At 43.5% G+C, this 18,903-nt stretch overlaps 1 protein-coding gene across 3 annotated transcripts in view; it reads right to left on the minus strand.

The window, feature by feature from the left end:
• STIM1 (stromal interaction molecule 1) overlaps positions 1-18,903 on the minus strand; it is a 195,296-nt gene that overhangs the window by 27,689 nt on the left and 148,704 nt on the right. For all 3 annotated transcript variants that reach the window (XM_055320499.1, XM_055320496.1, XM_055320497.1), the window contains exons 4-5: positions 10,510-10,621; positions 6,964-7,079 (exon numbers count right to left, since the gene is read on the minus strand). In XM_055320499.1, coding sequence (XP_055176474.1) covers positions 6,964-7,079; positions 10,510-10,621 — 228 coding nt within the window. The remainder of the gene's footprint in view (positions 1-6,963; positions 7,080-10,509; positions 10,622-18,903) is intronic.

The following is an 18,903-nucleotide window of genomic DNA, read 5'->3' on the forward strand; positions in this document are numbered from 1 at the left end:
AGAATCTAGTCCCTGCTTTACTAATGATGTACTTCTCCCCATCATAATTTCATTCCCATTCTTCACTTCCTACCACGTTCCCAGTCCCGTACAGGCTACAGAGATATTTCCATTCCTTCTCTTCTAACTAGGATTCCCTGACCAACCCATTCTTTGGACAGGTAAAGATGGGATATCTACTGCTATCTCAGTAGCAGTGTGTGTTTTTCAACTTTCATGGTGATCGCCTTCTGATAGTCTGTGAGTTCCTTGTGCCAGGGCACAAGACTTATTTCTCTCCAAAGACTCCTACTTAGCACAGAGCCTGACCAGAGCAGATACTCAGCAAAGGTGGAAAGGAAAGAAAAAGGGAAGAAAGAAGGCAGATTTTAGCAGGAAAGGGGGTATAATAAAAAGTGCATGTGAAAGGACAAGGAGAGTATGACTAGCTGTCCTGCACAGCCTCTACAAGAGCTCAGCTCTTAGAACCCACCCCCTATCCAGCAAGCACAGCCAGGGCAGATGGACCCTGGAGCTTTCATGAGAGCAGGTGTGGCTGGCTAGGTGAAGAGAGCTAACCCAGGGAAGCTGGCTAGGACCTGGGGAGCCAGAGGGTGGCAAAATTCCCAGCCTGAGTGCTACAAATAGATTTTAGCAAAATGAGGTCAATTGTTAATACAATCAGGCCTTAGGCAAGTGAGGAGGATATAAACAAATGAGATGCTATCATGTTAAGAGATTCAAGAGTAATCAGGTGAGAATTTTTAGGGTACAGTTAGCGTTGAGGAAGTGAGCCTCCAATCATTATTGCTTTCTAGAATCCCCTCTCCTCATCTATTCCCTTCACCTTCTCCACTGCCCACAATACCCTGCCCCTGGCAGATAAACCTATCCATCCCTTACTGCCAAACTATGTGCTAGGAATTTCTTTTGTCATTTACATAGCCTACTGTGCTAAGGTCTGTGATGAACCTATGAGAACATTCTTAGACCCTCTTGTTTTCTGGTTATAGTCCAAAAAGTGCTTTGGCTGACTCACCAGTTCACAGAAGACACTCCATAGTGTTCTTCCCACAACCAAGCTGGGCCAGACTCTTCTCCCATCTCCCCTGTCCTATAGCTCTGAAGAGGCCCAGCCTCCTTCTGTAAAACTTCTAGCATACATTTCCTGACACCTACTCATTGCTGGGCCATATGCTGAGTTATGACAACAGATGAACAAAGCTGTCTCTACCCTCAAGGACTTCCCAGTTTAAAGGGTAACAGGAAAACAGATTATTTCTAAAAAGGGGGAGTGGGGAGTACAAAGGGCTATAGGATCCCAAAAGAAAGTAAGAGGGAGGGTTGAACATGCCAGGGAAGAGTCTAGAAGGGCATTCTGGAGAAGGCTTGAAACGTGCATTGAAAAAAAGAAAAAGAGGGTAAGGATAGGGCTGACAGAGAAGAAAACAAGCTTTGCTGGATTGAGTCCCAGGTCGGGCTCCCTGTGTGGAGCCTGCTTCTCCCTCTGCCTGTGTCTGCCTTCTCTCTCTCTCTCTCTCTCTCTCTCTCTCTGTATGTCTCTATGAATAAATAAATAATCTTTAAAAAAAATAAAAATAAAAAAATTATTAAAAAAAAAAAAGAAAGAACTCACTTCATCTCCTGAGCCTCCATTTCTCTGAGAAATTACCTGCAGATGAGGAAAAGCCCCCTCAATGAATGAGCGGATGCCTCCACTGCAAGCTGCCTTGGGACTTAGCGTGTCAGAGCACACCTAACACCTGCCCCTGGCACTGTTAGGAGAGCCCAGATAGATACGCAAGCCTAGAGCCAACTCTGTTGGTGGAGAAGACCGTAAAAGGCCAGGTGCTGCTCTGCAGTCCTGGTGGGAGGGCTGAGATGCCTTTGACTGTCAGAAAATGGGTCCTGAGGCGCTCCATTGCCTAGCCAGTCTGATCCTTCTTCCCCATCCCCAAGTTCTGAGGCCGCTGTGGACAGATGGACCCTGATCACTCAGCAGTGATCTGTAGCCTTCCTGGCTACAGCACAACAAACTTTTGATCTGAGATTTCTCAAGCTTTGACTGATGGCAGATTTTCACTAAGGCTGGGCAAGGTAGTCATGGCTGGCAGCTAGCTGAACCTGGTCCAGGTTCTCCGGGGTGTTTATCTACTACCTGCCTTCTGGTGAGCCCAAAGAACCACAGGCTCAAGAACTCATCCTAGGTGTGGAATCAGGTCTGCAGCACCGGCCATCACTCTAAGTCCTGCATGCGTGTTGGGCAGGGAACAGCAGTGAAGTAGGGATTTTAGCCCATGCTCAGCTGGGAAAACAGAGCTGGAGGGACACAGATCAAGGGATTCTTTGCAGTTACCCACCACACTGGGCTCCATCCTTGTAGAAGCCTCCTGGCAAAGAGCTTCCTAGTATTTTCCTCAGATTCCATCTGGCAATTTTCAAAAATTTTCTTTAACAAGCCATCAGGAAAATAGAAAAATAGCATTTGCCATCAGAACAGGTGTGGGATTCCAAAACCTTCATCCCAAGAGTACACTGAGCTCTATCAGTGAATGAGGGAGCCAGTAAGAGCCTTAATGACCAAGCCCATCTTACAAATAAGGAAACCTAAAGCTAGATAGAACTGAATTGCCAAAGGTTACTCGATAAGGCAAGGGCCAAGCACCGATTCCTAAAAGTACAGATTACAGACAGCAGAAGGAACAGGCTTCTTGTTTTTTATCCTTTTACCAGGACACTTATCAATCAAAGGGTTTCCTTTCAAAACCTAGGGAATGTTCACCTGAAAGGAATCAAAGATCCTTAGCTCAATTGTTTCATTATACAGATAGGAAAACACATCCTGAGAAAAGTGACCTATCCAAGGTCACACAGTGAGTGGAAATTTGGAAGAGACCCAGGTACTTTACTTTCCTAAATTTTATAAGTTCTCTAAATGGAAGTCTAAGAGTTACAAAAAATCAAGCTCCACATGTTTTATTATTATTAAGATATAATTCATCTACCCTAAAATTCACTCTCTTTAAAATGCACAATTTAGGGTAGCTGAGTGGCTCAGATGATTAAGCACCCGACTCCTGGTTTCGCTCAGGTCATGATCTCAAGGACCCGGGATCAAGCCCAGGTTTGAGCTCCACACTCAGCGTGGAGTCTGCTTGAGATTCTGTATTTCCCTCTGCCCTCCCCCAACTCATGCATTCTCTCTAAAAATAAATAAATCTTTTTTTTTTTTAATGTTTTATTTTATTTTTTTATTTATTTATGACAGTCACAGAGAGAGAAGGAGAGAGAGGCAGAGACACAGGCAGATGGAGAAGCAGGCTCCATGCACCGGGAGCCCAACGTGGGATTCGATCCCGGGTCTCCAGGATCGCGCCCTGGGCCAAAGGCAGGCGCCAAACCGCTGCGCCACCCAGGGATCCCTAAATAAATCTTTAAAGAAAATAAAAATTGGTGCATCCAGGTGGCTCAGCTGGTTAAGCGTCTGCCTTCAGCTCCAGCCATGATCCTGGGGTACTGGGACTGAGCCCTGCTTTGGGCTCCCTGCTCAGCGGGGAGTCTGCTTTTCCCTTCTCCCTTTGCCTACTGCCGACCCTCCACCCCCCCCCACTTGTGATTGCACTCTCTCTCAAATAAATAAATCTAATTAAAAATAAAATGTACAATTTAGTGGTTTTATATTTACAGGGTTGTGCAACCAGCAGCACAATTTTAAAACATTATCATTACCCCAAAACAAAATCCTATATCCACTAGCAGTCACTCCCCATTTCTCACTTTCTCCAGGCTCTGCCAGCCACCAATCTGTATTCTATCTTTATGGATGTATCTATTCTGGATACTTCATATAAATGGAATCACACAATAGGTAACCTTTTATGTCACTCGGCACACTCTCCAGGTTCTGTAGCATGTATTAGAACTTCATTCCTTTCTGTGGCTGGATAATGGTCCACTATATTTATATATTCACATTTATTTAGTCATTTGTCCACCTATGGACATTTTGGTTATCTCCACCTTTTGACTACAGTGAACGGTGCTGCTATGAATATGTGTACATGTACTTGTTTGAATGCTTGTTTTCAATTCCTTGGGTATACTCCTAGGCCTGGAATTCCTGGGTTATATGGTAACTCTATATGTTCCTTTTTGAGGAACAATCACACTGTTTTCCACAGCAGCTGAATCATCTTACATTATCATTATCATTAGAAACATATGAGTATTCTAATCTGTCCACACCCTTGTCAATACTGGTTATTTTCCATTTTTTGTTGCTTTGTTTTTGTTTTTAAGGTACCTAACCTAGTGGGTGTGAAGTGTCTTCTTAGCTCTAGTACCTCTGTTCTGCCTATCTCAGAAACATTGTTCTCAGCTGACCTCTGACTTCCCATAGGTAAGGTCACATATAATCTACAGGCTATTTGAAAGGAGCCTAGGAGAAAATACCCCTCCCCATCCTGGTATGAGTCTAACCTGCTACACTAGGGCCCCTCTTGCTGACTCTGACGCCCTGGGCCCATCACTCTGCACCTAGAATTCTGTCTCCCATGTTTTCCAACCCTGGCTGATCTTTCCGGTAGAATCATTGCCTATTTTAACCTACAGTTTCCAATGCACCCTTTCAGATATGATAAATCCTATTTTAATATAGATAACAGTCTGATAGTATGTCTCAGAAGACTAAAGAAGACTTTCAGGCTGCTAAAGGCCTCCTCTTCCTGGCAGGCAAAAGAATAGAGCCTCTGCAGAAGTAGACGAGCTTTGACTGCTGGGTTTGATTCTTCTGATGCACGTGTTCTTGCTGGTGTATACAAAGAGAGGGGCGTAAGCTGTTCATAGAACAGTCAGATAAAGCTGCTTTCCATCTTTTAAGACTCAGCTCAAGAATGATCTTCTCCATAAAGCTTGCTGGACTCTGAAAATTCATCCCTACTTGGGTGCTCCCAGATGAACTCTGTTAAGACTTCCATGATAGCTATGACACTGTATTTGTTGGTCATTTATTGTTGACAGGCCTATCTCTATTTAAATGGAACTTCATGAGAGCAAGGACCCTGTCATTCATATGGGTATACAGTAGTAGCTCAATAAATGTTAGTGAATGAAAGGCCTTTGCTCAGTACAGAAGTGAGCCTCATATAAAGGCTAGAGGCATTCATTGGGTCCTTTATTCAAAATTTGTAAATGAATGGTAAGCAAAAATATGTCCTAAGACCAAAAAGAAAGAAATAAAAACAAGCAAGCAAGAGAAGAGGAGAAAAGAAAAAGAAAAAGAGTCTTCTCCCATGTTGCTTTGTTTCACATTTTCAAAAGATATAGACCTTCTAGAAAAGGCAAAACTATGGTAAAGGAAAAAAAGACCAGTGGATGTCAGGAGTTGAGGAGTAGGGAGGGATACATAGGTAGAACACAGAGGATCTAGAGGGCAGGGAAACAGTCCTAATGATACTGTAATGATGGTGAATACATGTCATTATACATTTGTCCAAACCCACAGACTGTGCAACACCAACAGTCAACTCCAATGTAAACTGTGGACTCTGAGTGATGATGATGTGTCAGTGTTAGTTCATTAATTATTGCAAATGTACCACTCTGGTGGGGGATGCTAACCATGGGGGAGGCTATGCATGTATGGGGGCAAGGGCATATAAAAAAATTGTGTATCTTCACTAAAGTTTATGCAAACCTAGAAATATTCTTAAAGTTTATTAAAATTAGAAAAAAAAGTACAGATCCATCTACTTCTATTGAGACATCAGCTTGGGCACGTGCCAAGTCAAATGCATGGATGGGAAAATGTTCTACAGCCTCTGATCTTGCTGCCAGCTGCTTCTCTGGACTAGTTCTTGGTTCTATAACATTCTGCTGCTGGCATCCTCAACCAATGCCAGTGGCTCCCAACGGGCAGGAAGTGGGCCCAAAGAGCCTGCTTGGTGAAGGCTAATTTTTTAAGAAATCTTACCACTTTTGTTCCCCCTGAGTTCACTTAGAATAAGAGAAAGGATGGCAGGGTTGGCCATTCCCACCGTGGAGATCTCCAGGAATTAAACTACTCTCAAGTAACCCCTGGTGGAAGAAATTACTCCTTCCTTAGGCCTGAGTGTGTCTCTATGATTCCATGGAAGCCCACTCAGTCCTCTCTCTTGACTATCCAAGAACACAAGATATTCAGCATCAGTTTATACGCTCTGCATGTCCACAGTAAAAGCAAAGAACAGCTAAATGGCATTCAGACCCTATGGGTTACCTGTTATCCCTGAGCATACCATTCATATTTTAGCCTTCGTATTCTTGCTCCCATTCTTTCTTCCACCTAAAATGTTCTCGCCTGCCTCCTGCATGGAATAAAGCCCTACTTATCCTTATAGGCAGAGGTCACATGCCACCTCTTCCATAGGATACCTTCCCTAATCCTCCCTCTGGACCTCAGAAGCAGTCAGTGTGTACCCCTCTGGAACATTCACTGTATCCCTTTAGGGCAGAATATGATTCATCCAGATCTTCCTATAGGGTCCAGCACAGCACTGGCACAAAGCAGGTATTTTCTTAATGTGTCTAATGAATGGACCATGATATCTGGCTGGATTAAAATATAAAACTATTTGAGGGCAGCCCGGGTGGCTCAGCGGTTTGGTGCCTGCCTTCGGCCCAGGGTGTGATCCTGGGGACCCAGGATCGAGTCCCACGTCGGGCTCCCTGCATGGAGCCTGCTTCTTCTCCCTCTGCCTGTGTCTGTGCCTCTCTCTCTCTCATGAATAAAGAAAATCTTTAAAAATAATAATAATAATAAAATAAATCATTTTAAAAAATAAAATAAAATAAAACTATTTGAAATCTCGGATTTTCATTTCTCAGTGGAAAGAGTGGAGATGTTGCCTTGCAGGTATGCCTAGGTGACCCAGGCCCTCAACCTAGCCACCCCAACAGCCTTGCGTTCCATGGCACATCAGCAGCCCTTCTCTCCACAGGACTCACAGAGAGGAGGCCCGAAGAGCACTGTGTCCAGGGCCTTCAGCTGCAGCTTCTGTCGATGGCTCCGGTCTGTCATCTTCAGCACAGTCCCTGTCATGGTAGTGTTGGTCACAGCAAGCCTGTTGAAGCAAAGAGTAGGGACTCAAGTTTCCCACCAGTGAAACCAGGTAGGAGATACTGGTAGGATTACCCACCTCCCCCCGGAACACTTCCATGACTTCTAGCTCTTGGTGATAGCTCCCCTCTGTGCTCTACAACACAGAGTCTATACCAGCAGTTTTCACCACGGAGTAAGGAGGGACACATCACATTTACCGAGAATATGTTCACCCTTATCATCATCATACATCATCTCCTCAGAACCCTACTCTCTGAGGATTATCCCTCTGTGACCATTCCCACACCCAACTGTAAATTTTCTGTTGTGTTTCTCCTGCAAGGGATTATCCACCATATACCTGTCCCCACACTCTCACCATTTGTAAATGCATTTCCCTGCCCAATCCAGGTCAAAACATCATGCCACATGACCCAGTGATTCTGAGGGCCTCTAATCCTAAACCACTGCCATTAAGTATAAACCTACTGATGACAAACACTGCATTAGTCTTGTTACCTTGTATCTGAGTGCAATTTACTCCCAGATTATTGTAATTTTTTATGACCTTCAACATACTATTCATGATAACTCTAATAAGAGAGGACTTGTAAACAAGAAAATAACCCAGGAAAAACTGGACTTTGTTTTTTTTTCCACTAGAACAGGGTGGGTATAGGAGGAGATGGGTATGAGATATGAAAGGTTATCAATCCACTGGTCTGGGTCCCATACATGAGCATTTACCATTATCCTACTCCATAAAGTTAGTGCTCTTTGCTGATGCATAGCTTTATGTCCTTGGGTAGAAAAGAGGCTTCTGACATAGTGGTGTGCGATTTATACTCCTGCCTGGGTATGCAGGAGCAGCTACTTCCTTCTCTAGCCCTGGGAAGCAACGAAGCCTACCTAATTTAAGAGAGGCAGTGAGACACTGTGATGGGGGATAAGGGGCAGGAGAGCTAACTTCTGGTCCCAAATGAGTCAGCAGCTCACTTGTCTGATCTCTCCTCTAGGGCCGCATTTTCCTTCTGTGTAAATTTATGTAAAATCAGACACTTCCTACAAGCCGAGAGTCCTTGGGGTTCCTCTTTAGAGAGAACATTTCTACCAGGTAGGTGTACTGGCCTTCATCTAACTGATCAAAATAAGTGTCATCTTTTCCACAGTCCATTCATCAAAGAAAACTATGAACTGGAATATTATCTATTTCTGAGCAATGAGAGAAATGAGAAAGGAGCTAACATTTACTAAGCAACACCTGTGTATCTTGCACTGTTCTGACACTTCACATACAAAACCTCATTTAGTCCTCTGACTTTAAGAACACAGTTCTCTCATTAGCTTCTTCAGAGATTTAAAAAAACTGAGACTTAGGGGCACTGGGTGGCTCAGTGGTTGACCGTCTGCCTTTGGCTCAGGTTGTGATCCCAGGGTCCTGGGATCGAGTCCCATATCAGGCTCCCTGCAGGGAGCCTGCCTCTCTCTTTGCCTGTATCTCTGCCTTTCTTTGTGCATCTCTCATGAATAAAATAAATAAATTCTTTTTAAAGAAAGAAAACTGAGACTTAGAGTTGAGTAATTTGCCCAAAGTCACACAGCAAGTAAGCAGCAAAGGCAGGAAATGAGTTCAGATCTTCCAGATTCTTCCCATTATAGCATGCTGCCTAGTGGTGGGCTGAAAACCATTGCCACTTCATCTCACACTCCATGCACTGAAGGCTCCTGCTGCCACTAAGGTGCCACAGCGTGGCTTCCTCTACCCTTCTGCCTGGCCTGGCTGGGTCTGGCCTTGGATCTAATCCTAGCTACAAGAAGGCTAAGTGAGCCCATGACCTGATAACTGACTTCTTATCCTATGTTTTAGTTTTAATCTAAGCCAGAGCTATCCCTTAAGATGGAAGTGGCCAGGAATCCACAAGGAAATACTGGTATTTCCATGGGTAATGAGAAAGAAACCTAAATCCTGGAACTTCATGGTCAGTCATCTATTTAATTACCTGTCTCTTTCATTAAACATGGAATTCCTCAAGGTAGCTGGAGTCTAATGCATTTGTTTGTCCTCAAGGCGCAGGACAGAACCCTGCCCTGGAATAGGTGACTGGCAAAGTTTTGTTAAAGAGAACTACCCTGAATACTTCCAGGAAGCTTATCTTCAACTACATGGGGCATGAGGAAGAAACAGTGGAAAAATCAGGGCACTTAGTACAAGGTAGATCTGGGTTCAAATCCCAGCTCTGCCACTTACCATTTGGATAAGCCAAAATATCTGAAGTTCAGTTTGCTCACCCAAAAGGTGGGGTAGTTAATTCCTTCCTCCCAGAATTGTGAGAAAGGATTCTACAAGAAGATGTACCAACATCAAGATTATTACTCTCTCCAGAATAGGGAGAAGCTGTGAAGAGAAGGCTGCAAGCAGCAGAGGAGGGAAGAGCCAGCAACTAGGCCTGGACAGCAGTGTCCGGTAACTCAGGGGCTGGAGGCTGCAATGTGTGGGCATTCCAACAGCTCCACCTTTCCCCTTTCTCCTATGCTGAAGCTCATAACCAGATGCACCTACGCAGTAAGATGACAGATTATACATAATCAGCACTTACCAGACAGTGAGCCCTTTGAGGGCAAGGGCAGGCTGTTGTCATCTTTATCCCCAGCACCCAGCACAAGTGCTTGGCACAGAGCAGGTACCCAGTAAATATTTGTCAAATGAATAAGTAAATGGATTAATGACTGAATGACACATGGCACTAGTTTGACATAACAAGAAGCCCACGCAGTCCTCCATCCCTTCCCCTCTCCCACCGCAGGCCCTGGCATACTGTGCCTGTGAAGGAGGCAGAGTCAGGGCACCACAGCCCTTGAAAGAGTCACTCCAGAGAGGAGGCTGAGGCCAAGGGAGTCAGACACACCTCATACACTTCTTTAGAGCAGATATACTGTATGTGGATAATTCAGGGGAGGCTAACAGAGCCCTGAGGCTCCTGGGCAATAGAAGAGGCAGCTGCTGGGGGAACAGCAAAGAAAAAAGGCTTTAAAGTCTACCTAGATCGAGGTTCAAATCAGTTTTGCTTCTAACCAGCCAACTTGGAAAAGTTACTTAGCTGTTTCTGCCATCTATATTCAATAATACCTACCTTACAGGATTCATGTAAGAATTAAATGAGATACTGCATACAAAATGTTGAATATGAGTGCCTGCCATGTACTAAGCATTCGATAAATGACAGCTATTAGTACTATTCCCAGGCTCAACAGAAATACTAAATAAGAGAATGGATGCCAAGTGACAGTCATGCTTTATAGCAAGTGCACAACAGATGTGAGAAGAGTAGAAGTCTACAGATTGTCCTGAAAGTAGAACCTCACTTAACTGACCAGAGCAACCTGAAAGTAGGCTAACACCAGCCTATTCCCTGCCCCCCTCCCCAAGTGAGAGAATCCAGTCTCCTCCTGACCTTGGCATGGCATGGCCACTGAGCTGCAGCTTCCGGAAGGTCTCCTCATATTGAGGCAGCTCCACATACGTGATCAGCCACTGCACCACCTCATCCACGGTCCAATTGTACACTGTGGGAAGAGACAAGCAAAGCCTTGACTCCAGAATGCAAGCACTACTGCAACTTATCATCATAGTCACATTGGCCTTCTCATCGCCTACGTGCTTATGTGTTTACCATCTCCCTCTCCCACAAAATCGTAAGTATGAAAGGAGTACATATTGTACTTTTTATTTGGCCTATAGGAGATGGACTTGCTCTTCCACTATTCCAGTATTTGGGATGAAATAATCCTGAACTATAATATAATAGTGATGATAGGGATGCCTGGGTGGCTCAGCGGTTAAGCATCTACCTCCAACTCAGAGCGTGATCCTGGAGTCCTGGGATCGAGTCCCACATCGGGCTCCCTGCTGGAGCCGGATTCTCCCTCTGCCTATGTCTCTGCCTCTCTCTCTGTGTCTCTCATGAATAAATAATATCTTTAAAAAAAAGAAATGTTTAATAGCGATAATAATAAACACCATCCTTTACATGGCACTTACTTTATAACAGGTACCGTTCTAGGCACCTCATATATATTAACTCATTAATCTTCCTAACTACCATGTGAAAGATAGGCCCCATTTTATCCCTATTTTACAGATGAAGAAATTGAGGCACAAAAATATTTTATAACTTCTCCGAAGCGGCCCAGCTAGGAATTGGTAAAGCAAATGTCTGGACCCAAGCAGTGTGGCTCCATACCCTTGCTCTAAACCATTATATACTCTTGTGAACTCTCTCTCTCTCTCTCTCTTTCTCTATTTGATTGATAGATGGATGGATGGATGGATGAGTGACATTCAGGATATGTGTATTACATGACACCCACTCATACCAGCATGCTGAACTTAAAAAGCCCGGGAACAACGGAGTGTCAGCAAAAAGATACCATTTTATTGGATTTGAAATTTGCTTTTATTTAATGTATAAATCCGTTTTTGTTTATATTTGTATACAAATTTTATATAGCAACTTAAACCTCATTTTATGTTTATACACATTTAAATAATTATTATAATAAAAACAATTCAAGTCAGCATCATAGGTCCAAGATAAATTATTTCCCTTAAAAGGAATTTGTACATTCCTCAAGTTTGAAAACCACTGCTGTGAGTAGCAAGAAGCCAAAAAAGTTCTGGAGCAGAATGAGATGGTGAGATTTCTCACTCTCCTCTCTTAAGGTCCATGTCTTTTCCAAAAAACTGCCTTTCATCCGAATGCTGTCCAATTTCCTCTAAAAGTCAGACAACATTGAAGACATGGACTATGTCCTATTCATTGTTACCCAGCCCACTATCTCTAAATAGAGCCACTCTGAGGTGTCTGGGTGGCTCATTTGGTTAGGCGTCCAACTCTTGATTTCGGCTCAGGTCATGTTCTCAGGGTTGTGAGATCAAGCCCCATGTCACCGGGCTCTGTCGGCAATTGGGAGTTTGCTTGAAGATTCTCGCTTTCTCTTTCCTCTGCTCCTCCCCCTCTCCCCTGCACTCTCTTTCTCTCTCTCTAAAATAAATCAATCAATCTTTTGAAAAAATACAATAAAACAGAGCTTCTTATATAGTAGTATCCATAGGAATTTACTCAAAGAATAACTACCCCCACATGAAGAGCTCCAGAAACGTTCTGATTGGGGGCTCCCAAACAGAAACAACAATCTCCTTAAACAAAGACATTCCTCTGATAAGCACACCTCAGATGTTGGGCTGTTTCTGCCCCTCACGTAGGCTGAAGAAGTTGGAAGGCTGGACCCACCCCTTCATTCTCCTACTCCCCCTACAGTGAGGCCCAGCAAGGGGTGCAAAGCAGGCACTCAACTCGGACATCCTGTGTGAAACAAGGTTGAGGGAAATATGCTCCAATCTCATAATGTCCAAGAGGCTACCAGAGCTCAAGAGGGAAGTTCTGAAGCTGGGAGACTTTGCAGGTGCCTTAAACTATCTGCAGAGACACACAGGAGGGTGAAGGGGAAGGGGTCTGGGGAGGAAGTGAGGCAGATCTAGTGTACTTAGACTGCATCCTAGAAGACAAGATCCCAGAGGCTTAGACATTGCTTGGTTAAATTTCTAATTCCCAGGGATCCCTGGGTGGCGCAGCGGTTTGGCGCCTGCCTTTGGCCCAGGGCGCGATCCTGGAGACCTGGGATTGAATCCCACATCGGGCTCCCGGTGCATGGAGCCTGCTTCTCCCTCTGCCTGTGTCTCTGCCTCTCTCTCTCTGTGTGTGACTATCATAAATAAAATAAAAATTAAAAAAAAAATACTTGCTACCAATGTTTTAAAAAAAAAAAATTTCTAATTCCCAGACTAGAAAATACTGAAAGAAGAGAGAAATTAATTTCCAAGAGCTATGTTCAAATCCTAGGGTTTGGGGAAGGAGGCATGATAGAGCAGGGTTAGAAAAGTAGGACATGTTAACCTTTTATTCTGGAGAAGGAACATATATGCCTTTGTACACATTCGTAGGCTCGTTTACCACACTCCGGAATGTCAGGTAATGAAGGTGTAGTAGAGTGACACACAGATAGGATGCAGACAGACAAGTACTAGCCTGTGAAGTGCGGACAACAACATGCTCCCGCCACTGCTGCCAAGGGCACTCAGCCGCCTCTAGTACAAAGGGGCCTTTCTGCTTGGCATGCAGAGTGGAAAGAAGGCCACTTTTTTGTTGCTAGAAAGGCCTGAGGCTAGCTGTGCTACAAAGGCCTTTTGTCTACTGGGGGGATGCCTTAATAGAAGCCTGAGCATAGACTGCCTGGTGTGCAGGATACCCTCTAGCTGCACCGCCACTCCACTGCAGCAGGGACAGGCAGGAGAAATTCTAGACCAGGCTTTCTCAGCTGGCAACACTGACACTTTGGACAGGATGATTATTGTGGGGGCTGTCCTCTGCAGCAGAGGGTATGTTATACAAAATCCCCAGCATCTACCCACTAGATGCAGCATGCTGCCATTCATGACAGTCAAAAATGTCTCCAGGTACTGCCAAATGTTCCCTAGGGGACAAGACTACCCCCATCCCACCCCACAGCTGAGAACCACTGCTCTATGCACTACATTAAGTGAGACAAGAAGGTAAGGGGGCTGCTGCATCCCAATGAGGATGGACTTTGAACATAGCCCTTACAGGGCTAAGCTTTTGGGAAAAGGACAATGGCTTCAGCATGTCAGGATATATCTCAAGGTAGTTGTTTTATGTGTGTGTGTGAGAGAGAGAGAGAGATAGACAGAGACAGAGAGCGCACATGCGCGTCCTCTCTGCACATCATGCTGTTACCTAGGCAGATGCCTTATCAACGTAGGCTTGGCAGCATTATGTGGCCATCCAGAGTCATTGCAGTCTGAGAGAAGTAAGCCAGGATGTGCTGCATTGTCAGAGAGCAACCCCTGTGTCCCACTCAGTAGCCAAGGCAAGATCTCAGGGCCTCTTGCCCCTAAGGTTCAAGTACCTAAAACTTAAAAGTTTTGTTCTGCTTTCTCATTCCAAAAGAGAAAATGGGAAGAATCTCCAAGCCAAAGTGAGTAAGAAGGTAACAGCAAGTACAGAGGGCTATGGCTGTCAGTAGAAGGACACAGAATTTGGCAAGGAAGGCTTAGGACAGATACAGTCTCCAAATGACTCACATGTCCAAATCCCAGGAGGACATGCAAGCAAGCAAGAGTCTTCTTTTCTTTTCTTTAAGATTTTATTTATTTATTCATGAGAGACACAGAGAAGGAGGCAGAGACATAGGCAGAGGGAGAAGCAGGCTCCCTGTGGGGAGCCCAACGTGGGATTTGATCCCAGAACCCCAGGATCACACCTTGAGCCGAAAGCAGACACTCAACCACTGAGCCACCCAGGCATCCCAAGAAACATTCTAAGGTCCCGAGCCTCTCATCACCCTGGGACTGTCCACGAGGCCCCTGGAGAGATAAAAAAACTAGATCTTTCGGCAAAATGACAGACAATGCTACACAGAGTCAGAGAAGGCCAATCCCCAGAGTTTTCTGTACCAAAGAGTCCTTCATAAGAGACATCTATAAGATGGCTAATTCCATAGCCTCCAACCCTTTTCATGACATACTCTAACTGTATCTTGAGCATAAATTGCCAATATATGACTATCTGTTTATAAATTAGATTCATGTACTGACATTAGGCATATTGTAAAACATACACAAAAATCAAAGAATGAGATAAATGCAATATAAGTACAAGCTATAGTATTTCCTTGTAGCACCCCAGCTGATTGTCTTGTGCAGTTGGAAACCACTAGGCAAACAGTTGAACTCAACCAACATCGATGACCTGAACTTCACAGCTCTGCCCTGGATACTGCCTCTGCTGTAGCTCTTAACTCGGCAGACCTTATATAGAATCATCATCTTGCACTATTTTCTTATGCATCCTTGGACATTGCTCTCAAATTTCTAGGTCTTTGCTATTTCAAGAAAAGCTCTTTTCCCACTTTGTAGCCTGCTAAACATCAATGAATCCTTAAAACCTAGCTCTAACTGTTCACTTGCAGAAACGCTTTGGAGCCCATTTCAAAATCCTCTCTTCTGAAATCTTCAAAATAAAATAAGTACTAGCTCTCCCTTCTCTGCTTACTTAGTACTTTCTTTATATAGACTTCCTTTCTAACATGTATGTTATATTGGTATTACTTAGTCACATATCTCTCTTCTCCACTGTGTTCTAAGCAATATGGTGGTAGGGAGCACATCTTTTCTATTTCCACTTTTCCCAATATCCAACAGAGGGCTAGATCATTTGAAATACTCTGTAAAGTTTGCTGGACAAAAGAATCAATATAAATGAATGAATGGACCAATGAAGGCAATTTGTAGGTCCTGGATCACTGGTGGCACATCCTGTCAGGATTTCCATTACGTTTTCCCACCAACAGCATCACTTTCCCCCACAGACTTCTCATGGAAGTAAAACACTTATCTTATGCATAACAGCAGAGAACTCTAGAAATTGGTGTTCAGATAGGAAAAATCTATCTTAGCCTCCATACTATGTTTTATAGGTAGGTAGGCAGGGCCTTTTCCATTTGAGAAAGATTTTTATATAAAATGAGTAAACTCTACTTTATTCTGAAAAAAATAAAAACAAAAAACACCAAAAACTGAAATCATTTGGATTGCCAAATACTGGCCATTTTTTAAAAAGATTTTATTTATTTATTTGAGAGAGAGAGAGTATGAGCAGGGGGAGGGCAGAGAGAGAAGCAGGCTCCCATCAAGTAGGTATCTGAAGTGGGGCCCAATCCCAGGACCCCATCACAACATGAGCTGAAGGCAGGGGTTTAACTGACTGGGCCACCCAGGTTCCTCTACAATTTTAATGGTAGAATTTATTAGAAAAAAAACACTAGATTTAAAGCCGGAAGACACTGATTTCCACGCTATCGGCCATGGATCAACCTGGGTCAGTCACTTAACTCTTCTGAAGTTCAATTTCCCCTCATATAAAATATCCATCCAATCATTCAAAACATTTATTTTGCACTACTCTGTGCCAGGCACTGGGAACAGAGTAGTGATGGAGACAAATACCCATGTAGCTTATAATCTAGCAATGCCTATCTCTTCAAATTGTTGAATTAAATGAGTTCATAGGTTTTAAAATGTCTAGAATTTAATACAAATTCAGTAGTAATTTCTTCTACACATATATGTATGTCTTCTACATATATAGAATGAATGAACATATTCATATATATATATATATATATATATTCAAAAAAGGGTAGATGTTGAAAACTGGTTAGAATCTGGATGGATAGAGCTGTAGGCCCACCAGAGGAAACAAATGTAAGCAAAGACAGAACTATAAAATGTGTGGCCTATTCAGAGAACACTAACTCCAGTTTGTCTGGAGTCCAAGGGTTATATATAGAGACAAGAAGAGTGAGGCATTACTCTTCTTTATCATTACCAAATGATAAAAGTCCTTGAAAACAGGTGGTCTCAAACTCTAAAATCGTTTATTTGCTGGAAAAACAAAAACAAACATCGAACACTTACTATTTGCCCAGCACTGCTTTAGAAGTTAGGGATACAACAGTACACAACACAGAGCCACAGATCCCTGATGCTTATGTTCTGCTGGAGAGAGACAAACTGAAACACTCTAAACAGATAATCCTATGTTGGATGGTGCTAAGTACAACAAAGAAAAATAAAGCAGGTAGGAGGATAGAGAGTAGCGCTTCCTCAGATCAGATTGGGGAAGGTCTCTCTGATAAGGTGACATCTGAAAAGAAAGAAAGTGAAATGAAGGTGTGAACCATGTGAATACTTAGGGGAAAGGCATTCCAGAAGCAACAATAAGTATTAACTCCCTAGCACTTGAGCTATAACAATACCTCCAGGAATATGCCAGAACAGATCCTTGGCCTTGGCCAACACGTTCTCTTGCCAAAGAAAGAATAAACAGTAAGCTATGGGCCCCTGAATCAGGATCTCTTTTCCCTAATGGACTGGTGGTGCCTCCAGGTGAAGCCCTCATTTAGTTTTGTGTTTTCAAACCCACATCCCCAAAAGAACTACATCTGGCAGCCATGTTGCCAGTCCTTTCTTTGCCTCTCCTTCACACAGCTTAGTCAGTTGATTGCTCAGTCAGCCTTTGCTTAGCCCTTTGATCAGCCAGTCAGTACAGTGGTTAAGAATGTGGGCTTTTGGTTGAATTCAGGATGTGCCACTAACTACATGTAGGACCACAAACACATTACTTAATCTTTCTGGGCCTCATTTCTGTCACCTATAAGATGGTGAGAATCAGAGTTCTCACATCACAAGAGCAAAGTGAAAGTATAGGAAGCTCCTAGCATACATAAATGCCAAGGAAATATTAGCCATTATTACCATAACTGTTCATTTATTCAGTCATTCACCAAGCATTCCTTGGCTTCCTACTCTGATAGATTCTGGGCAAGTTACTACATACAGACACCAATATGCATAACTTCCATCACAAGAGCTCTCTTCTGGAGGAGAATTATAAGAAAACACAAGAGTATAAGACATTGTGACAAGTGATCCATCACAGGGGCATACGGGGTGCCACGAGGGGCCCAAGAAAGGAATAACTGACTGCAGGAGTGAGACAACAAAGGCATCACAAAGCTTAGCTTCTTACCTGGCTACTCTGGATAGACAGCACTCCAAGACACCTACAGCATCTTACCAAAATGGCCCTCTCCTAAAAGTAATTTGTGGCCTAGGCCTATGGTTTGTCTCTCTTCTGGCTTTCACTAGCAGCTGGCCATCTGCATGTAGAGGAAGGCAGGGGTCTTCATTTTCCAATGTGGTGTCAACTTCAAGCCCTGAATCATCACTGTAAAAAGAATCTGGCCCTTGGGCCAAGGCCGCATGTGATAGGCCCACTAGGGCACCCTGTACAAAGGTCTATATGGCTGCAGAGTAGTAAGAGAACCTAGGTTTTGGAATGTTGAATGAACCAAACCACTTGTTTAAGATCACATAATGGTAGAGCCAAGGATAAACTTCTGTCTTCCACATCCCTACACTGGGCCAACCCTGGGCTAAGTGTTAAGATATAAAATCACATAAGATAATGCCCTCAAGTAGTCTGGTGTGAAAACAGGCAAGGGAGCAAATGGTTGCAATCAGTGTGCTAGATGCTATGATGAGATACTGGTAAGGAGCTGTGGGAACACAGTAGGCACTTAACCTAGCCTATGGTTTCCAGGGAAGATTTCCTAAAGAAGGGTATACTTAAGCTGAGTTTTAATTGTCAAATAGGACTTAATCAGATCAACAAGGGGGAAGGACAGAGGGAACAGTATATATGGAAGCATCAAGGGATGAAAAGAAACAACATATCCTAGTAACTGCAGATAAATCAATGCAGCTATAGAAGAAATGTGATGAAGAGTGATAGAAAATAAGGGGCACACGCACCCCAATGTTTATAGAGGCAATGTCCACAATAGCCAAACTATGGAAAGATCCCAGGTGTTCATTGACAGATGAATGGATAAAGAAGATGTGGGATCTATATCAATGGAATATTACTCAGGCATCAAAAAGAATGCAATCTTGTCATTTGCAACAACTAGAGAGTATTATGCTAAGCGAAAGAAGTCAATCAAAGAAAAACAAATACCATATGATTTCACTCGTGGAACTTACAAAACAAAACAAAAGAACATAGGGGAAGAGAAGGAAAAATAAAATAAGATGAAAACAGAGAGGGAGGCAAACCATAAAAGACTCTTTAACTATAGGAAACAAACTGAGGGTTGCTGGAGGGGAGGGGCATTGGGGGATGGGTAACTGAGTGATGGACATTAAG

Source organism: Nyctereutes procyonoides, unplaced genomic scaffold (genome assembly GCF_905146905.1).
Source record: "Nyctereutes procyonoides isolate TBG_1078 unplaced genomic scaffold, NYPRO_anot_genome, whole genome shotgun sequence".
NCBI lineage: Eukaryota > Metazoa > Chordata > Mammalia > Carnivora > Canidae > Nyctereutes > Nyctereutes procyonoides.